General features: G+C 43.1%; 1 protein-coding gene across 2 annotated transcripts in view; it reads right to left on the bottom strand.

The window, feature by feature from the left end:
• Positions 1 to 20,222, bottom strand: part of SLCO3A1 (solute carrier organic anion transporter family member 3A1) — a gene marked incomplete at both ends in the record, with an annotated part of 299,180 nt that overhangs the window by 10,361 nt on the left and 268,597 nt on the right. For both annotated transcript variants that reach the window (XM_080692514.1, XM_080692513.1), the window contains 2 exons: positions 9,241 to 9,305; positions 13,342 to 13,517. In XM_080692514.1, coding sequence (XP_080548640.1) covers positions 9,241 to 9,305; positions 13,342 to 13,517 — 241 coding nt within the window. The remainder of the gene's footprint in view (positions 1 to 9,240; positions 9,306 to 13,341; positions 13,518 to 20,222) is intronic.

The following is a 20,222-nucleotide window of genomic DNA, read 5'->3' as shown; positions in this document are numbered from 1 at the left end:
CCCCCCAACAAATGCCTTTCTTTGTGTCACTGCAAAAGAGCCAAGTGGAGGCACTGCCATGGCAACTGCATAATAGAAACCAAGCCACACTTCACATCGTTTAGGTAAGGAAACGGAGATGAGGCACCAATGTAAATGATGGATAAGTCTGGGGATAAATGAGACTAACTGGGCCTGTTCCTGCGGCACCCAGGCACATGCAAATCTGTTCACCTTTCCAGTTATCTGGCCTTTACTTTTGCTGAGATTGGCTCCCAAATGCTCCTTCCTTTTGTGACCTTTGTTGAAGTCATTTCCCCTCACTAGGCAACAAGGACCCAAGACATAGAGGATTCCTGAGAAAACCCTGCCTTGGGAAGGAACCACTGGCCAGCTGCCCTATGCTGCCACACATGGGCTCCTGCGTGCATATCAGGTCATACTTATAGCACACTAAAGGAAACTGGAACATTAAGGAACCATTTATTGACACTTCTTTTAGACAAAAGGAATACCCCAATCCAGTCCCTTCCCCTATCTGCACTTGGAGAGGATTTTTGCAATATCTGGTGCCCTTTTAAAGAGGGCATCCCTCCATGAACTAAAGATGCCAATTCTATCCCACTTTCTTTCAAGCTCTAATAGGAGATGACGGTACTCTGCAATGAACTCAGAAAACAAACTCCAGGTAGCTAGAAATTAGAAAGCAGCGCCCATCCAAGTTTCTCATGCTACGCTGAATATTTTGGAGAACACTTGAGCTAGAGGTGAGAGATGTTGAAGGCTAGTGACATTTCACTGCCTCGGTTGTTTCACTTGTGGAGTTAAGACCACGGCCTGGGTAAGGGTTAAGGAAAACACTACAGAAAGTACATGAGTGTTGTATAAGCCCTGGTCCTTCAGTGGGGCCAGAATTTCTGCTACCTTTTTCATGTTGCACCTGAAATATAATCTAAGATTCTTTTTTTTTTTTTTTTGTGGTACTGGGGTTCCTGGAAGCCCTCTAGCTCCAGGCTATACTGCCAGACCTATTTTATACTTTTTATTTGGAAACAGGGTCTCTCAAGCCAGCGCAGCTGGCTTCACACCTGCGCAATCCTCTTGTCTCCACCTCCCAAGTGCAGGGATTACAAGCCTGTGCCACTAAGCCCGGCCTTTTTTTTTTTTTTTGTACTGAGAATGTAACCCAGGGGTATTCTACCTCTGAGTTACACTCCCAGCCCTATTTTTTATTCTTTATTTTGAAACAAGGTCTGAGTTGCAAAGGGCCTCACCAAGTAGCTGAGGCTGTCCACAAACTGTGATCCTCCAGTATCAGCCTCCCAAATTCTGGGATTACAAGTATGTGCCACCATGCTTGGCTTCCTTTTCTATTTCTGAATAGACAAAATATTGACCTTTCTAAAAACTGACAAATTCATCTTTTTATTGGCTTCCAATTGCATCCTGAGGGAGAACTATCAGGTCTCAAGCTCCAGATGTGTAGAGAATACCGAGGAGGAGGCTGTGACTTTTGTTAGAGGTCTTTGCCATTTTGGAACACACTTGAATAGCTGCAGCAGAGAGATCCAGCTTTATGACTAATTTTCACACACAGCCACTTATCCTTATATGTTGGTCACTGAGTTGAACTAAATAAGTCTAAGTCTCTGCAAGAAGAAGCTGGTTCCCCTGGAGACCCAATGAGACTTCTATATTTCAACTGTAATACCTAGTCAATTAACTCTTCCCCACCCCAGCAGTGTCTAGTATGCTCTACCCCCCATTATGAATTATCTCCACAATGCCATAACCCCTTCGTTTTACCTATAGAAAAACGGAATGCGAGAGATTTCTCTGAAAGTTGATACTTCAGAACCCCAATCCAATATTCTTCCTTCTAAAACAAAGTTTGTTGGCTTGAGAATAGAATATTTCAAAGGTCTTACCTGGGATTTCCAGGACCACCAAGAACACTTAACCATTCTGCTAAGCTGATGGAAACAAACCGGGTCAGAAGTATGAAGGGAAGCACAGGAGTTCTGATCTTTGCCTCCCTTCTCTGGGGTTGTGACTGTGAGGGAAGGTTGGGAGCCTTATTTTGTAAACAAGCTCCCTCGGTATTTGGCAGAATGCCTCGGGCAGCACTGGCAGATATTTGTCAGCAGGAAGAAACTTGGAGCTGTCAGTTGTCCCTGTCACCTCTTTTTCAGTTAGAGCTTACAGAGAGAGAGAGGCTGTCTGCTGGTGGAGGAAATGGGAATCTTGGAACCAGAGAGGACTGATTGGGATTCTGCTTCTGACTGCCACTTGGAAGTTGTGTGGCCCTGGGCAAGTTACACAACTTTACTGAATATCAGAATCACTGTTTCAAAAATGGGCACAAGAGGTATATGCCTGTAATCCAAGTACCTGGGAGGTCTAGATAGTAGAACTACAGGTTCAAGGTCAGCCTCAGCAACTTAGGAAGACTCTGTTTCAAAAATTAAAAAGTGACGGGGATATAGCTGAGGTAGAGTTCTTCTGGGTTTGATCCTAGAACCCAAAGTAAATTGGGCACAATCATACTTGTAGTTTCCCTAAGGATCAAATGCCGTACCATTTATGGAGAGTTCTCAACTAAATGGGTTCCTGTCCTTTTCTTAGGCTTTTTGTCCTACATTTTTGTCTAAATGAAAATCGGTCCAATTTGAAATTTCCAAATCTCTAGGTACAACTGTGTGTGGCAGAAAACCCTTCAAGCAAAATTCAATGAATAACCCCGAGGGGCACAACCCTCCAGTTCCTAGGGGTCGGTTGGGGAGGACAATGTCTCTTGCTCTGAGCATCTCCACTGTGACATGCTCCTGGTTGTCTGAGGAGGAGGAAGGAGGTGATGATGCTATAGGATTTTGTTAGTAACTGTTAAGGGAAGAATGCTTTCCTCTCTGGAGTAAGAAAAGTTTTCTCCTGTCTTTCTCTTCCCTTTATTTCTCAGGCAGTAATAGGGTCCCATCATGGGGCACTGGGAGCCACCAAGTGTTATAAAGATATATACAGGCTCAATGCCCTTCCCTGCTATTACAGAGAATGTTAAAGGGATTAACTCTTATTTCCTATTACACTCCAGCTCAAATTGCAGGACTGTTTACAGAAACTCTATTTTCCTGAAATCCATGATCAGATTAAACATCAGGGCCATGTATCTTGGCTATGTAATTCATTCCCACAGTTGAAAAAGTTGGGCCTATTTATACTCTTGGGTCTAAACTTAAAAGGTGAGCTGAAAGGCTTTTGGAGAAAAAATAAGTACATAGTCCCTTATGGGACAAAATGGAAGCTAAAAATGACTATGTGATTCATTCTAAAAAAGATAACCCTTCCTCCTCTTCTGCTTACCTGCCAAGACTTGAATTCACCACGGAATTTCTTCCTCCCCTGATGGAATTACAATTACAAGCAGCATCAGCTGGAGAGGAGTGTGGAAAGGAGTATTCTCATGAAAAGGTTGACGAGTTTCTCTGCTTTAATGCCAAGACAGAGATTGGACTGTTGCCATCGGCAAGCATCTTCTAGGGAGAGTTCATATTCACTCATCTTAAATCTGAGAAGTCGGGAAGTCTCCAGACTGTAAGTAGCCAACCAAAGGCCACCTAGACTCTAATGACCAAGCTGGACCGAAATCTAGGTGTGCCCAACGCGATGCCACCATTGCACGGGTAAGTGATACAGAGTCTCGGTAATGCAAGGAGAGTAGGAGGCACTGACAGCCAGGAATATAGCTGGTGGCTAACACATTTTTGCTGGTTAAATATCCACTTGAGACAATTAATTGCATTAATTATCTTTGTCTATTAAAGACTTCTCCACAGGCCAAGTCACAAGGCTCAAAACTTCAGCTTCATTTGCAGCCCTGCCTCTTATCTTTAGCTTTCATCTCATCTCTCACTGGCTGTGGATGAGGAAGATGCTCCAGGAGATGCTGTCTTACTGGTCTCTGCCTTTCAATCCCGCTGCTCTAGCTTTGATCTCTATCTTCCCACAGCACTTTTGATTTGCTGTCCTGCATCCTGCCAAACCACCTCGCTCCCAGGCTGATCTTGCTGCATCTGAATTCCAAAGGAGTATCTACTGTATCTGCAATCCTCCTTTGCTCCACCCTGGTAACTAGCAGCTGAGTAAAATCTTTTCCTTTGAAGTTCAAGGTCCTCAAAGCCCATGCTTTCCCTGTACTTCCTTCCCTCTCCCACTAGAGGGCCTGGGGGCAGGGTGCTGGCTTTCACTTACTCTCACCTCCTTTGCCCTTTGCAGCACCTAGATGATAATGCCTTCATAGAGAAGGATCTCATTAAATGTATGTTTCCATTAATTCAGTGTGGCAGCCAAGCCATGCAGTAGACCCCAGGAACAAGTGTTTGTATTTTGGGTTTGTTTTCAGTTCTGGGGATTAAACCCAGGTCCTTCTGTATGCCAGTCACATGCTGTAGCCCGGGGCTACACCCTCGGAAGCAAGGTTCTTGAGAACCACAGCGGGTTGGCCCACAACCCAGAAAAAAAGCAGTGACAAGGACATTGGCACCAGGATGATGGAGGAGGGCCTCGCTTATGCCAGGACTTCTGCTGTGAGTACATCATTCAGTTTATTCTCAATTGACTGACGCTTCGCCATGGCAGTAGCCTCAGCCCCCGCACTGAGAAATGTTTAATGCTGCATTCCTGACTTTGAGTAACTCATCTTTAACATGAAGGTGGTTTATACCTGTTGCCCTGGTCAGCCATTCCCTGGCTTTGGCATCTGTCAGAACAGTTCTACCTCTGTAAGCCCAAAGGGATACTTCAACCCTTTGGCCACAGCTTCCAGTTTTTCTGTTACTTATTACAATTGGTTCAGACGGTTCCTTTCTCTTGGTCCTTTCCTCTTTCCCTTTGATCCTCCTCCTCAATGTCTGTTTCTCATGAATCTCCTGCCCTTGACACCATCTCTACTACAGGGCTGCCAGGCAAGTTCTCGGGCCACAATGACCGGTGCCACTGCAGTCCTGCCCTTTTGACCAGCTCCTTTCCGTTGGCATCTAAAGCAATGAGGGAATCCAAGGCACATTCCTTCTTAGATGCCACCCTTCATCTTTACACTTGCCAATCCCACTTCTTCCTGCCCTGACCCACCAAGGGTGATACATCAGTGCCTCTTCCTAGACGCCTGTCTAGTATGATAGCACTGGTCACATGTGCTTAAAGGAAAACACCTCAGTTCACAGGTGCCCAGTAGCCACATGTGGTGCAGATGTAGAATGTTTCCATTATCACAGAAAGTTCTATTGGATCGCCCTGGTCCAGACCATTTCCAACTTGGTCCTCCTCATAAATTCCCACATCACTGCATGATCTGAGCCCCCTTTTGGCTCACGGTGGATTCTCCATCTCCATATACTTCAGTCCTTATAGAGCTATTCCTTGGTATTCAGGGGGACGGGTTCCAGGACCCACATGAACACTAAACTCTGTAGATGCTCATGTCCCTTGTAATAAATGACATAGCATTTTCATAAAGCCCATGCACATCCTCCTATATGCTTTAACCTATTAAATCCCAAGCTTTAAATTTTGTGAATATTTCAATGAAGCTGACACAGGTGCATAAAATAAGTTGGAAATAAGTCTAGAACATATATAAATACATACATGGAAAATGTACTTTTTTTTTTTTGGTGGTACTGGGGTTCTTGGAAGCCCTTCTACCTCCAGGTTACACTCCCAGACCTATTTTTATATGTTTTTAAATTTGGAAACAGGGTCTCTTAAGCCAGTGAGGCTGGCTTTGAACCAGTGCGATCCTCCTGTCTTCGCCTCCCAAGCATGGGGATTACAAGCGTGCACCACCACGCCCAGCGGAAAATGTACTTTTAAATTCTGTAATCACTCACCTAGTTTCTCAAAAGGATAAAACTCAAAATATATTTCTTTCAAAAGTTATCACATATAGTATATTTGCTGCTCAATTAAAGTTTTTAGCAGTGTTCCAGATCTGGAGTGATGAGACTTAATGAGATAAATTATCTCTGCAATACCTTTAACACCTGAAACAATTTAAATGCTATGTAAATAGTTATGCTGTAGGGTTTATGAAGTAATTACAAGAAAAACTATTCAGTATAGTTTAAAAAAAAACAGGGTGACTCTGAGGATGTGAAAACTACAGATATGGAGGGCCAACCATACTTCCATTCAGAAAATAAACCTTGATGGTTTTTCCTGACTTTAAATGGCCCAACCTCTCATCTGTGTAGCACTAGGTCAGCACAGGCTTCTCACAGCTAGTCTATTACACCAGCATCTTATTATCCAATACCTACATTCCCATTCCAAATGACACTGTGAATCTCGTCATTCTTGTTAGAGTCCATCAACAACTTTCATTTGGCTTAGAAATAAAGGTCAAACTCATCAATGGGGAAAAAGCCTTTTCTCGTAAGTTTTAATCGATACATTCTCTGGCCACACTGGGCTTCCTACAGTACCAAACATGTCATCCCCAATCATCTATCCCTTTAGTTCCTCTGTCTAGAGCGCTCTCTTCTGCTCTTACTTGTTCTCCAGGTTTTTAGTGCAGACACCACATCCTTTGCCAACCCACTGCCCGCATGCGGAGGCAGCGTTACGTGGCCTTTCCACCTGCCGTGCCAGTCCTGACTCCATCATGGGACTCCTCATCCCAGCACATCCCCCTCACCTGTGCGGGGCCGGCAGAGAAGTCACCAGTGCCACAGAATCTGACTCATTCATTGGCCTTCCATTAACAATAATGATCGTTAATCTTACAGATGTTGCAAGAATGAAATTAGGTCAAATGCCAAGACTTCTCTGCTAAGCTGCTTTTAATTAAAAGATAAAACGGTGTCACACCCCTTTGGAGAAGGGTTTTCTAAACAGACTTGTGACCCATAATGAACAATGCAATCACTATAGTGGGTTATGACCTATTTTTTTAAAGCATCTACTAAAATATATCAGAATATGTCACACATATTAAAGGCATTCTTCATGTCATTTTTGTTTCAGCTACAACTCTGCTTATCTCTTGCTCTGGATTACAGTTGTAGAAGTTGAAAAACCCTGTTCTAGCTGTGCTAGAGAATGCCTCGTTGATCATTCCTGGGGTTGGTACTGAGAACACTTTGGAGCAGTGTGCAATGATCCTAATAGTATGACATTTTATGTACCTACCTTCAGATTTCTCAATTGTCCTATAATTTTCATAAACTTTCAGAAATACCTTGTATTTTTTTCATTTTGTGCTATCAAACCTATTCTGAAAGATTTACCTGCATGGTGTTCTTCACATTTTTTAAGAGGTACAAAGAACTCCAGAGCTTGGAGTTACCAGGGTTCTTGTCCTCCCCAGAAAGTATTCTCAATGGCTGAGATCATTTATCTGGTGTGGTCCATGGAGCTTAGAATATACCAAGGTGCTCAATAAATGTTCTTTTTGTTGAATGTGTACATAAAAAGGTTTTGCCATTTTCATAAATGAAGTTTGCTTGTATTACATCTATCACATCTATCTATACAGATCTATCTACTATAACTATTGGGAGAGGGTGTCATGATGATACATGAATATTCTTCACTCCCAGTTGTAAGGAGAAAGTAAGTACAATTATAGCTCTGTCGTTGTGCAAGATACTAGAGCTTCCTTAAGAAGCCTCAAAGGATGGCCTGTCTGGAGCATCTTCTCACTTAGAGCATTTCTATTTTGCATACATAGGTGTTGCTACCATAGGTGCAGCAACAAACAGACTGATAATGGTGGAGGATACTGAGCTCAGTATCCCCCAGGCATGGTAGGAATGACCAGGGTGATGAATCCTCTGCTATAGACAAGAAAGGGGGTAAGGAGAAGCTGACATCCTTACTTGACATTTACCATTAAGCACTTTATCTCATTATAAACTCTCTCTATATTCAGAAATTCAAAATAAATTTAGAAAAATGTATGACCTCATTGCTAATACCATTGTGATGTCCATCTTGCCAGTATTTTCCATACTTTATAAACATTTCAGTATATACCACAGACCTTTCCCCCTTCAACATATGTGTCCAACTCTAGATATTTTCCTTTTCAGAATTTTAATTAAGAACATCAGTCCCATTGGGATTATAGACCACAAATGATTTAACTAATTTCCTATCGGACACAGGGGTTATTACCAACTTTCCACTGTTACATTTTTATACCCAGCTGACCTATGATTAAATAGTTGATGTTTAGTCTGAAAATGCAGACCTGTTAATTTCCCTTTCTAACTTCAGTTGCCATGTGAAGTTCATTAAAGAAGATTACCTCTGTATTAAAGTTATCTTGACATTGACAAAGATGTTTACAGACCAACAGCGGTGGTCTAATAAGGGAAGGGCAGGCAGAGCTGGGAGCCGGGCCTCCAGGCTGGCAGTTACAACATCACTCCCACCAAGGCACAGGACCCTGGGTGAGTTGAGGATATTCCTGTTCTGTTGCTTGCTAAATAAAAAGGGTGAGACTTTGATTCCTTTTATCTAGACCCAACCCTTGGAACATAGGCCCTATAGCACAAAGGTTACCTTTATCCCATGTTGGAAAACCAAGGTAAATAAACTAAATCAATGTGGAAAAGTTTTAAGGATGCAAAGTTCCCATTTATGAGGTGTTTTGAGAATGCCTCTCCTCCCCAGCTGGCAGCCCCATAAATGAAGCATTTTACAAGCTGCTTGTGGGTTGTTAATGAGGGTGCCAAATCACACCATCAAATTTTTTTCCTCTTTGGCCGGGCGTGGTGGCGCACGCTTGTAATCCCCGCGCTTGGGAGGCAGAGACAGGAGGATCGCGCAGGTTCGAAGCCAGCCGCGTGCGCTGGCTTAGGAGACCCTGTTTCCAAATAAAAATGTAAAAATAGGTCTGGGAGTGTAGCCCGGAGATAGAAGGGCTTCCAGGAACCCCAGTACCACCAAAAAAAAAAAAAAAAAAAAAAAAAATTTTTTTCCTCTTTGATGCCACTGCTTTTCTCTTATGCCAGGGAGAATTCAGGGTGGCAAGAAGATCCCTTGGTATGCATGGCGACTCTGTGATATCCAGGGAGTACCTGAGTTTAGTGTCTAAACTGGGAGCAAACTGTTCAGATGTAAAGTTTCTCATAATCATAGAAAAAAATAATCATCATCATAGAAAAAAGACAAACTCAGGAGATGGGGAATTTCATTAATATTTACTTACCTAGTAATAAGCATCCAAATTCTTTACTGAAGGAATAAAGAGATAATACGTACCCAACAAACGAAGGAGAAGAAAAAGAACTCCTAGGGCGTAAGACTTGAGTTCAGGGCTGACTGTCCTATATAAGAAATGAAGAGGAAAAAAAGATTCATATCACACCACGTTAACAGGCCCAGAGTAATTTTCTATTGTCCATCTCATCCCTTTTTAGAAAATTACTACTATATATACAAATATATTTGATTTCTTTGCCCAATTTTTAAAAAAATGACTACAACTGCTATGCCCAGATAAGTATAAGAATTTAACAGTATTTTTAATAGCTGAAGCTAATCTTGGCCTTTGAAGGACTGGATGCAAATTTGTCCATAAGGTCACTAGTTAGAGACATTTTACTTCTTTGAGATGAGAAAGCATTTTAAGTTGGAAAACATCGACTGAGACAAGTCAGAAACATGAAAAACTGTCATTTTAGGGTCATTTTGTGAACTCTCCCAGACTAGCATGTTTTGACATCCCAGATGGACCATTTGAGAATTAATATCTCTCTCTCAAATTTCAATACTTTATAACTTGGGTAAGTACCCCCGTGGAGTCAGGGTTCTTGTTTTGAACTGATTTCATTTCCTTGGCCTTGGTTTACTCAGAACAGGCCCTTAGAATGATCTCTCACATTTTCTAGTATATTCTCAGAGTATAACAACTGGGGAGATGAAAATAACAGGTGTGGAAGTGATGACGGATTCTAGATTGATGAGTCAACACAGTTGATAACACGATCTTCCTTGCAATGCCTCCTAAACTTGTAAGTACAAGTTATTCAATGCTTGTCTTCACCTCTGTAAGGTCCAAGACTTTTCTTCTTGCTTATCCTCATGACTGCAGTCCTAGTGCTGGATCGATGCCTAAGCAAGTAGATAGCTAGAAAGACGTCTCTCGCTTATGACCCAGGGCACCACTACCTATGGCTTGGTGGTGAAGGAATGATAAGGAAGAAATATTTGACCACCTGCACATGTGTTTCAGGTCTTCCTGAGCATCCCTAAGAAAGAAACTTCTAGCTATCTGTCCCTGTCCTGAGTCCCCAGGGAACAGAGAGGGCAGCCAGCCCATGACTATGCTTCCTGAAGGATGTGGCTAGGTCCAGTGTGACTGAGCCTGAAATGCAAAGGTGAGTGTGGTTGAGAGAAGAGAGACCACATAATACAAGGCAAGGACGGCCCACTCAGCAATAGATTGAGTAGAAAATAAGGCTTAGAACAAAGTTATCAAAAGGATATCCAGTACACCGGATATTTAACATGTCCATGGCCTTGGTTAGAACTATATTCTTAAATGACCCCAAGGGTCTTTCATCCACCAATACAGTGTCATCCATCCAATGATATATCACTTGGTTTGAGTCTCAGGTGTGCAGGTTTTTGGCTTCTTGGTATGATAGACTCAAAGTGACCATCTAAAAGAAATTGCATGTCTGTGATAGACTAAAAACATGTCTAGAAATTCATTCCTTCACACCTACCCCTCAAGATGATAGTGTGGTCTGTAGGAAGTGTTCAAGTCCTGAGGGTAGAACATTCATAAATGAGATTAGTGGTCATAAAAGATCCTTGGGAGATCCCTTGTACCAGGTGAGGACAGGGTGAGAATTTGCCAGCCAGATACCTGCACAATGTCAGTGACATCAGTGTCTCTGGGCTGATATAGGACTCTTTAGAATACACACACTACACAATCCAAGTTCCTCAATGTTACCAGCTTCAGGGCTACAGTTTTTGCACGTTCATTTGAAGGTTTAACTTGAAAGACATAAATAAAAGCAAATTCTCCTTATCAAGAAAACATGATGGTATAATGAGCTAGAATATTTATCACTTGGAATTTGATTTCCTTTCAGCTGCCGTGTCACTAGGAACAAAGTGAGCAAGGTGCTAAGATCTTTCTTCATATCCTGTTGGGAATTATTTTTCTTGGATCTCGGTAATGAAGAAAGGGAGTGCGCGGTCTGAATATTATTGAAAGCTCCGGGCAAGATGGGGGGTGCAGGCTTAGTGTCCCCACTTACCAGCTGGCTGAGCTTAAGCATACTGCTTAACCACTTTCTGGGCCTCTGTTTCCTCATTTGTAAAAGGGAATGTTAAAAAGGATATACAAGCTGAGTGTGGTGGCATTTGGGAGGCTGAGACAGGAGGATCACCGTTCGCAGACAGCCGCAGCTACGTAGTGAGGTCCTGTTTCAAAATAAAGAATAAAAAATAGGGCTTGGCGTGTAGCTTGATGAAGCATGCCCCTGAGTTCCAGCCCCAGTACTGAAAAAAAGAGATCAATCATTTGAATCTAGAGCCCAAGGCTGGTGGGCTAGGAAGTGCCCAGTGATGCCAGCTTATATCCTCACATCCAGATGGACTGAGCATTGTTCTTGCCGGCAGCCTTCAGTTTAGCATGAGAGTGAGGCGTCCGCTGTTCTGGGCCAGGATAAGGGCTGGTGCCCATCTGGACTGTGGCCCAGACTATTCTGTGCCATGGTGCCTGCCTGGAACATCTGTAATGACCATTTGGACCAGGAAAATGATGGAATAAAGAACAGCTTTGGCCTCTTCAACACGCAATGTGTGTGAGCACAGGCCCCTAGCCCAGAATGGAGGTAGAGGGCATGATCCAGGACACCAAGGCCGCCTATTGTTGATCTATTTAAAGGAAAACAGAAAAGTGGGTTTTTTTTTCCCTTATGAAAAAAACTCCAAAAGCTGTTTATCAGGCTGAGATTGTAAAGTGACTGAGATTTCAACAGACTCCCTGTTTGCCAGTCCTTACTACCAAGCACCTAGAGGCTGGGTTTTCACAGACTTGTGAAGAGAGAAGGAAAAATGGTACTGGTCACTGCTAATGGTGGTGAGGGTCATTTTTCCACCTTCTTGATACCTTTTGTGTATGAATAGCGCATTATAACTTTATGAGTTTATTTTTCATTAGGAATTCTCATGAAGCAACCACCCTAAACCTACATATGAGAGCTGATGGTTTTTGTCCACACGCATATAATGTGTAATCATCTTCCATATCCAGATTTAGATTCAACGGTTCATTTCATAGACACTTCTCACATTCTTAAGAGTTATTATTATTCCATATAGCAACAGTGCCATAATTTAACTATTTCAGTTCAGGTATTTCCACTATTATAGTTAACTTTGTAATGAAATTTGTATTAAGCCTTTTTCCTTGCAGAGAAATATTTTCTTGAGATAAAATGAGGGATATGGGTAGGGTTGCTGCATCAAAGGGCCTAAATATTTTTATGCCTCCTGACTTGCATTGCTATATATTTTTTTAAAGAATGGATGCCATTTAGTGCCACCAGCAATGTGATTTTACTAGTTTGGCCAGAGCCTTGCATAACCCTCGATAGATATAATACAATTTGCCAAGCTTAGTAAATATAAAATGGCAATTTGCCATTGTACCCTCCATTCTTCTGCACAGTCTAATAACTATTCAGGTAATACAGTATGTCATATCAATCTTCTGCCATGGGAACTCACAACAAAGACCAAGAACTGTGGTAGGTGGCATGGGGTGATGCTGGGTACTTCCAAGCATTTCATTTTTACTTTTCTTTCCAGCCCTTGGGATTGAATTGGCTCATTACGTAAGTGGTACCTCAATTGGGCGAGTCTTTGTAGGGCATCCTTTCTCTGTTCATAAAATCTAGATAACCTTGCAAAAAATGAAAATTACTCAAAATATTACTCAATGATTCACCATCTAGGCTCCTAGGATAGGACCCCAGTGACAGGGACTGAGACATCCAGGTGGCCTGCTCCAATGACCTGTCTGTAAAAGAGCGGTCACCCCTAGCCTGCCATGAGCCTGTGACATAATCACAACTCACATCTCTATGGTGTTTGCACACCACTACAGGAGGCGGGCAAAATTAATATCACTCCAAGAACAGATGCTGAAACAAGTCTGGGAAAACGTGAAAGTGGTCCTCTCCATTATTCTGTGCTCTCCTCTCCTTCCTTGCTGTGAGGTCACTATTGATCAATGAGAATCGGGTCCTCTCAGCCTTGGGAAGCCACATGCTTGGCTGGGGCCCTATTCCACCTGGCTTATAGCTTCCAAAGAGGGGTTTCCCCAGGAGAGTGGCTTACCTGATAAGGATGATGACAGAGGGTGTCTGGGCCATGGCACCAATCATGCTGCAGACACACATTACACAGAGAAAGGTGAGGAAGGACTCCTGGCACCCCGGGCTGGGGCATTTTCCAGGAACCACGGTCGCGTTCTCAGGGGGGATGGTGGTGAGGCACGCACAGCCGGTGAGATTCTGAAAGGAAAGCATTCGGCCCTTTTAACGGGGTGCGGGGGGTACCTCCAGTTTCCAAATCCAATGCTATCCATCAGCTCAAGCCTTCACAGCCTAAATTATGCATTCTGCAGCCTTCCATTAATTAGGCCTGAGTAAACAAGTTAGCTTTTTAAGGAGACTGCAAAACCATATGCAAATAAAGGAGTATTTATGGGGAAGAGAGCTGATTTTCCTGTCTCCTGTGTGTTTCATTTCCATTCTCAAGAATCCCTCAGTAAGCCATACTACAGACAAATGTGTCCCCCCCTATACAATTAGAGAGGAAACTGTGCTTCCACAATATGATAAAACATTGCCAAATTAACATTGTAATTACTTGCCAATTTGTCTTCTCTTTGATGCAGTTATAATTACACTGAAGTGTATTAAAAGAAGTAAATCAGGTAACCCACATACTGCTGCTGGTTCCATGCCTGGCCTGGCACTGCGAACAGAGTACATACACTGTCACGTGAAGTCGCTGCCTCTGCGAGGCCACGAGGATGGGGAGCTGATGGAGAAAGTTCTCCTGCGGCTGAGGAAGCACAGAGGGCTAAGAGTCCAAGCAGCTTGAAGTGGCTCAGGGGGAGCAGAGCAGAAGCCCAACGAGATACATTTATTAATATATGATCAGAGAAAAGAAAGAAAAGCGACCGCATTGCATTTGATCTGCCGCTGATGCCAGCTCTAGTCCCAGGCACGGTCCTTGCTCACGCCCGCTCCAAGAATTACTGATGACAAAGGGAAGGGCAGGGGCTGGAAGAAGCTGAGCCCGGTGCCAAGCCAATTAAGGTTCGATACTAATAGTGCAGAGGCCTTTAACGAATACAAAGTGAAAACCATCATAAATGATGCATTGCTTTCCTTTCCGGGACTGATCCGCCTTCCCAGCACAGGCCAGGTAAATCCTCCTGAGGGTCAAACAAATCCCCCTTGGCTTTTACAGTGTTCCTCCTCTGCCCTTCCCTTCTTCCTGCCCCCACATTTCTGTTCTCAAAGCATACCAATAAAGGTGTTTTCCTTTCATCCCCTAAAGCTATATCAGATGAAATCAAGGGTGTCAAAAAACCCCTCCCGTGCCCCCATCCACAAAAGTGGTACCCTGCATAACTGCCCCACAGAGGGATGTTGATCTGAAGGGTGAAAGTGGGGACAGGCATTGTGTGCTGGGGCAGTACCCCTTCTCCAGAGCAGTCTGCTCAGAACAGGTACTATTGTGGAAATGGCCCTCTTATCTGGGGCATTTTTGGTGATCCCCTGGTACTAAGGCTTTTCCCTTCTCCCCCTAGCTTTTACAAAATCCAGGGCAGATAATACTTCTCTTCCAGCAGCCTCTCCCTCCCTCTGACCAAGCACAGCCTCCTTCCAAGGTCACCCCACCCCTACCTGCAAAGACTTTCCCCTGTATCCCAGAGGATCTGAACTGTGGGGCAAGAGCCTCCTGGGTCAAAGCACAGTGTTTTTCTTTTGTCTTTTCCATGCACATTTTTTGTTGAGCATCTCTTCCTTAAAGTGGTAGCTAGCCCCCCCTGCATATTATAAAACAATCTTTCCTCTGAGATAAAGGGTGTCCACTTCCATTGTTCTTATTCAATAAAGTACTAGAAATTTTATCCAGAGCAATTAGGCATGAGAAAGAAAAGGGAAACAAACAGGAAAGAAGTCAGATTATGTTAATATAATCCTTGCTTAAACTATAATGACTCCACCACGACTTAGAGCTGATAAGTCCACTAGAGTAGTATGATATAAAATCAACATACAAAACTAGCTTTTCCGTACACCAATTATGAATTTGCTGAGACAAAAAATTACAAAGCAACCCCATTCATGATAGCCAAGAGTGCTATTATAAAAATTATATAACATGGAAGAAATTGACACTAGATGGAAAGAAATCCATACTCAGATTGGGATAATTAGTTTTGTTAAAGTGACCATATTACCAGAAGTGATGTACAGATTCAGTGCAATCCCCATCAAAATACCAAGGACATTCTTTACCAAACTACAAAAGCCAACCATAAAATTCATATGAAAACAAAAAATACTAGATGCATCACAATATCCAATTTTAAAACACAGTACAGAGCCATAATAACCAAGACAGCATGGTACTGTCATAAAATATGAATGTAGACCAATGAAAAACTAAAAAATCCAGAAATATATCTACAGCTCTACAATTGACAGATTCTAGACAAAGCTACCCAAAACAAATTGTAGAAGAGATGGCGTCTTAAACAGTATTGGGAAAATAAATTATATATGATTGAAATTGGACTCCTGTGTCTCATTCTGTATAAAAATTAACTCAAAATGGATCAATGACCTTAATATTAAGACCTGAAACTTTTAAACTACTGGGAGAAAACATAGGCCAAACACTTCAAAATATTGGCATGGGCAAACATTTCCTTAATAGGACTCATCTTTCTGAAAACACCACCAAGAATTGACAAATGAAATTAAATAGCGTTTACACTCTAAAATGCTGACGCGTCTCAGAGACCTGTCTAAGTTTGTTTCACCTTGCACTGTCCTTGGGTCTCCTGCACTGGTTTTTGCCATCACTGTACCTGCTCAGGGTTCCTCTAAACTTTATCTCCAGCCCAAATGTCTCTGAAGACTCCTTGATATTCTCCTTCCTGACACTTAATATGTCAACATGTCCAAGTGAATCTGTACTGGGAACTTGGTGCTTCTTTCTCATCTCAGGCTGTGAGCTGTTCCCTAGAGTTCCTTCCCACAGTGATGAAAGCTAGACAGACGGAGGACATGGCAAGATTTCGAAGGCAGGAGTCTTCGGAGCTTATAATATGCCACCCGAAGACAGGCCTCTTTGGCCTAAGAATTATATTGACCTGATGATTTCAAGAAACTGCAGAGACAGGATTTCTAACGGAAGACATGTTTTTAAAGGGACATTTAAATTTTCTATCCGTGGGGCCTTGGTATACAAAGACAACCCCCTGAAGATAGCAAAGTATGAGGTCAAGCCCTGATTAAAAATGGAATCAGATTTGCATATAACCTATGTACCTATTCCTAAGTACTTTAAGTCACCTCTTGATTTATAATGCCTAATACAATATAAATGCTATGCCAACAGTTTTATTTTTTTTTTACGGATAAGGACAAGAAAAATAAAAACCTATATTTGTTCAGTACAAACATCATTTTTCCCCTACATATTTTTGACTTGTGGTTGCTTCAAGTTGTAGATATGGAACCAGAGGAGAAGAGGGCCATTGTATAAAGGAAATAAATGCACTGGCTTGGAAATCTCCATTTGTAGGGGGGGGGGGTCTCTTCAGCAGGATGAGAATTGCAGCTAAATCACCAGCGACTGCTTTCCATGGAGAAGGCACCAGCCTGCACCTGCGCGGCAAAGCTTCCCTCGCTGTGCGCCTTTCTGGCCACACCCCCCTAACTGGCCTCCCTGGACCCTTTGTTTCAGAGGCTGATGGTATTTATGTCTGAATTTACAGCCAACTCCTTAAGACTCACTTGCTATCCTGGCTTTCTCCCCTGCAAACGTGAGGTGTACATGGTAATGAACTTCTGTCCTTCTCTTGTTATTCTGCTTTTTGTCAATGGCATCTGTGCCAACAAAGAACTAGGAAGGTGGAGAGAGAATCCCTGACCCTTCTCTACACAGTGAAGCAGAGGCCACTAATCTCAGAAGACAATGTAGTCAGGGATGGACTTTCAAGATAATTCCAGTCTATCCCAGCAGGTCCTGCTGAGCATCCACTAAACTGCCTTGCTGACTGGGCTGAAAGCCTACCTCCACCTCAATGGCTGGCTCCCCAGGTTTCTCCCTGAGCACCCCTTTCCACTCATGCTGAGTAGCCACATTACCAATTTGTGAGATTTCCCCACAAGATGCAACTTGCCACCTGTGCCTGTGCATCTCTACTGCCTCATCCCAGCTTCCCGACTGACCTTCATCCCCCAACTCCACCAGCTGCACATACGTCTTAAACCCTGTTTATTCAAAACCCACCTGGATGTTGTTTCTCTCACGGAATCTGGCGGATACACATCTCTCCAGTTCCAGGCTCCTTTCCCACCCCTTCTCTTGTCTTGGTAATGCCCTCCATCTATTCACGAGAAACCAGGTAATAATTTTGACAACCCTCACTCCTATATCAAACTGTTCTTCCTCTAAGGCTAATGAGGACAGAGCCCACTGTGGCTTTGTCCTCTAATTTATCCTCAGCAGGACAGGTCTGGGCTCATAAAACGAATAGCAGAATTCTCTGCCTGGTGTCACAATGTGGGGTGTCAGGATCTAGCTTTACTGTCAATAAGATGTACTGTGATACCTCATATGGACAGCTAGATGGCCACCGGCTCACAGAATAAGCCGGACAAGGGCAGAGCGGGCCTGGCCAATTCCCCAAGAACGTATCCAACAGAAACACCTGCCCAGGCACAGAATAACATGGACAGTCAGAATCACGTTGTTGTTTACAAAAACTTGAGGCTTTCAGGAAACTGAAGGCCTGTCTCTGCTCAGGAAGATTCCAACAGGTCTACATGATAGACCGTCATGTTGCTGCAAATGAGACCACAGAGCACTCTTCATATGAATGTGGAAAGAACAAGACAGACTACTCATTAAAAACCAAAACAAAGCAAGGTACAAAATAGTGCCTTAATGTGCAGGAGGATAAAAGGTTCAAGGTCAGTCTCAGCAACTTAGCAAGATACTGTTTCAAAATAAAAAGGACTCGCCAGGCATGGTGGTACAGGCTTGTAATCCCAGTACTTGGGAGGCTGAGAAAGAGGATCAGGGGCTCGTAGCCAGCCTCAGCTACAAAGTGAGGCCCTCTGCAACTTAATGAGACCCTGTTTCAAAACACATGTACTGGCAAATAAAAATTACTCCCAAATAAAAATTAGGGTGAGGGGGGAGCTCAGAAGTAGAATGCCCCTGGATTCAATTTCCAGTACTGCAAAAACAAAACAAGAATTAAAAACCAGTAGATGCTATTTGGTGGGTTGAGAAGTAGATAAATAGGGGGTCAAAGGTAGAAGGGAGTTGAAATTTATTATTTATTAAAAAACTTAAACTCCCTAACACGAACAAAGAAATCAATGAAAGAACAGCATGTCACTGAAAACTGTACTCCCATTCCGTGCCTCAGCCATTACTTCAAACTGAGAAATGTTTCTATTCACAAGGGATGATGGGAATAAATAATGACGATTAAGCTGGAGACCATAAAAAAACAGAAAAATTATTCTCTGGAATCTTGGATTTGTTTTCTATTGATGAAGGAAATGGCAAGCACGCTATTTTGACAGCTCATATTATAAGAACAAGACACATGTCAGCAGTGTTTCAAAAGTACTGGCAAATAAAATTGTTTAAGTCTTGTGCTTCCCGCATTCAATACTGATGGATCAATTCCTATTAATGGGACAAATGAAGTGAATTTCTAAGTTGAAAGATCACTTTTCTTAGGGGACGGTATGGAAGGGAGATGTCGTTTGTCACAGTCTGCTGTGAAAACCTGAAAGGCTGAGGGTCACCTAGAATGCCGTCCTTTCTTTCCCCGAAAAGCATTCAGCTACCAGAAAGAGGGGACAACTTCTGCGATTTGCTGAGACCTGCTCCTGAGTCCAGGAGGGGAGTCTGCCAGAGCAAGTGCCTACACGGTCCACACTCTGCCTCATTCTGCTGGGCCCGGCGCCCGGACAACTGAGGTGGTGGAGACTGATAGCAGCAGCCCCTAGACTGGGCTACTTTCCCGAGAGTAACAATGCCTTCCTGCATTCTGCAGTTTGTAGTTCTTGATTCACAGAAGCTCCTTATACATTCTCCTGCCACTGGTTACTGGCTTTTTGTAGCTCAGAATGTCCCACCTCAAGGGCCAAGCCCCAGTTGGTATCTCAGATCGCATCACAAAGAACACAGGTGACATCCCTCACGCTCCAGGCAGAGGGCATACTGAAAAAACTCAAGAAGAAAGACGCCACCTTCTTCCCTCGTGAGGTCACTGGCTGCAGGATAATGGCCCAGGAGAAAAATTTTGAGTTGAAAGCAAGACCTCCATCCACCCCTCACCCCCTCACCTGCAGCACATGAGCTAGGGCACATCCCGCCAGAGCTTAATTATCTCCCGCTGCAGGGGAGAGAAGGGACTGCTGTCCGGGGAGCAGAAGGGCTCACTCATCTCAAGGGGAATATGGCACAGATCATGGAAAGGTGAGAGATGTGATCCCAGCTCAGGATGAACACCAGGCCCTGTCATCATTTCTCCCTCTATTCTGTTTCCTAGCTTAAATTCTACCCGGATCATAAGGTTCAAACGTTCAATTCCCACTTGTGCACAGCTCAGGTGGGAATGTCCTTCTAGGTCTGCACACTAGACAAGCACCTGCTTGCTCTTCATGATGAAGGCTTGGTCCTAGGAAAAATGTCCATCCCCTCCCTCTGGTACCACCTAGAACCACCTTCTATCCTGCAGATAGAACATGCAGTTTAGCTAACTATTTACATAACCGCTTCCTTTTTATCTGAAAGGATATGCCTAATCTTTACTCTAGATTTTTAAAAGACAACAAAAAGCGTTTTCTTACTGGAAAAGCAACGCATGATCATTTTTAGGAAATTCTGAAACAATTTTTATATGTTTTTATATTTTATATTTCTGAAAAAAAATATAAAGA

The sequence above is a fragment of the Muscardinus avellanarius genome, assembly GCF_963383645.1.
Source record: "Muscardinus avellanarius genome assembly, chromosome: 3".
NCBI lineage: Eukaryota > Metazoa > Chordata > Mammalia > Rodentia > Gliridae > Muscardinus > Muscardinus avellanarius.
The sequence above is the reverse complement of the archived record's forward strand: the minus strand, read 5'-3'. Positions and strand labels throughout refer to the sequence as shown.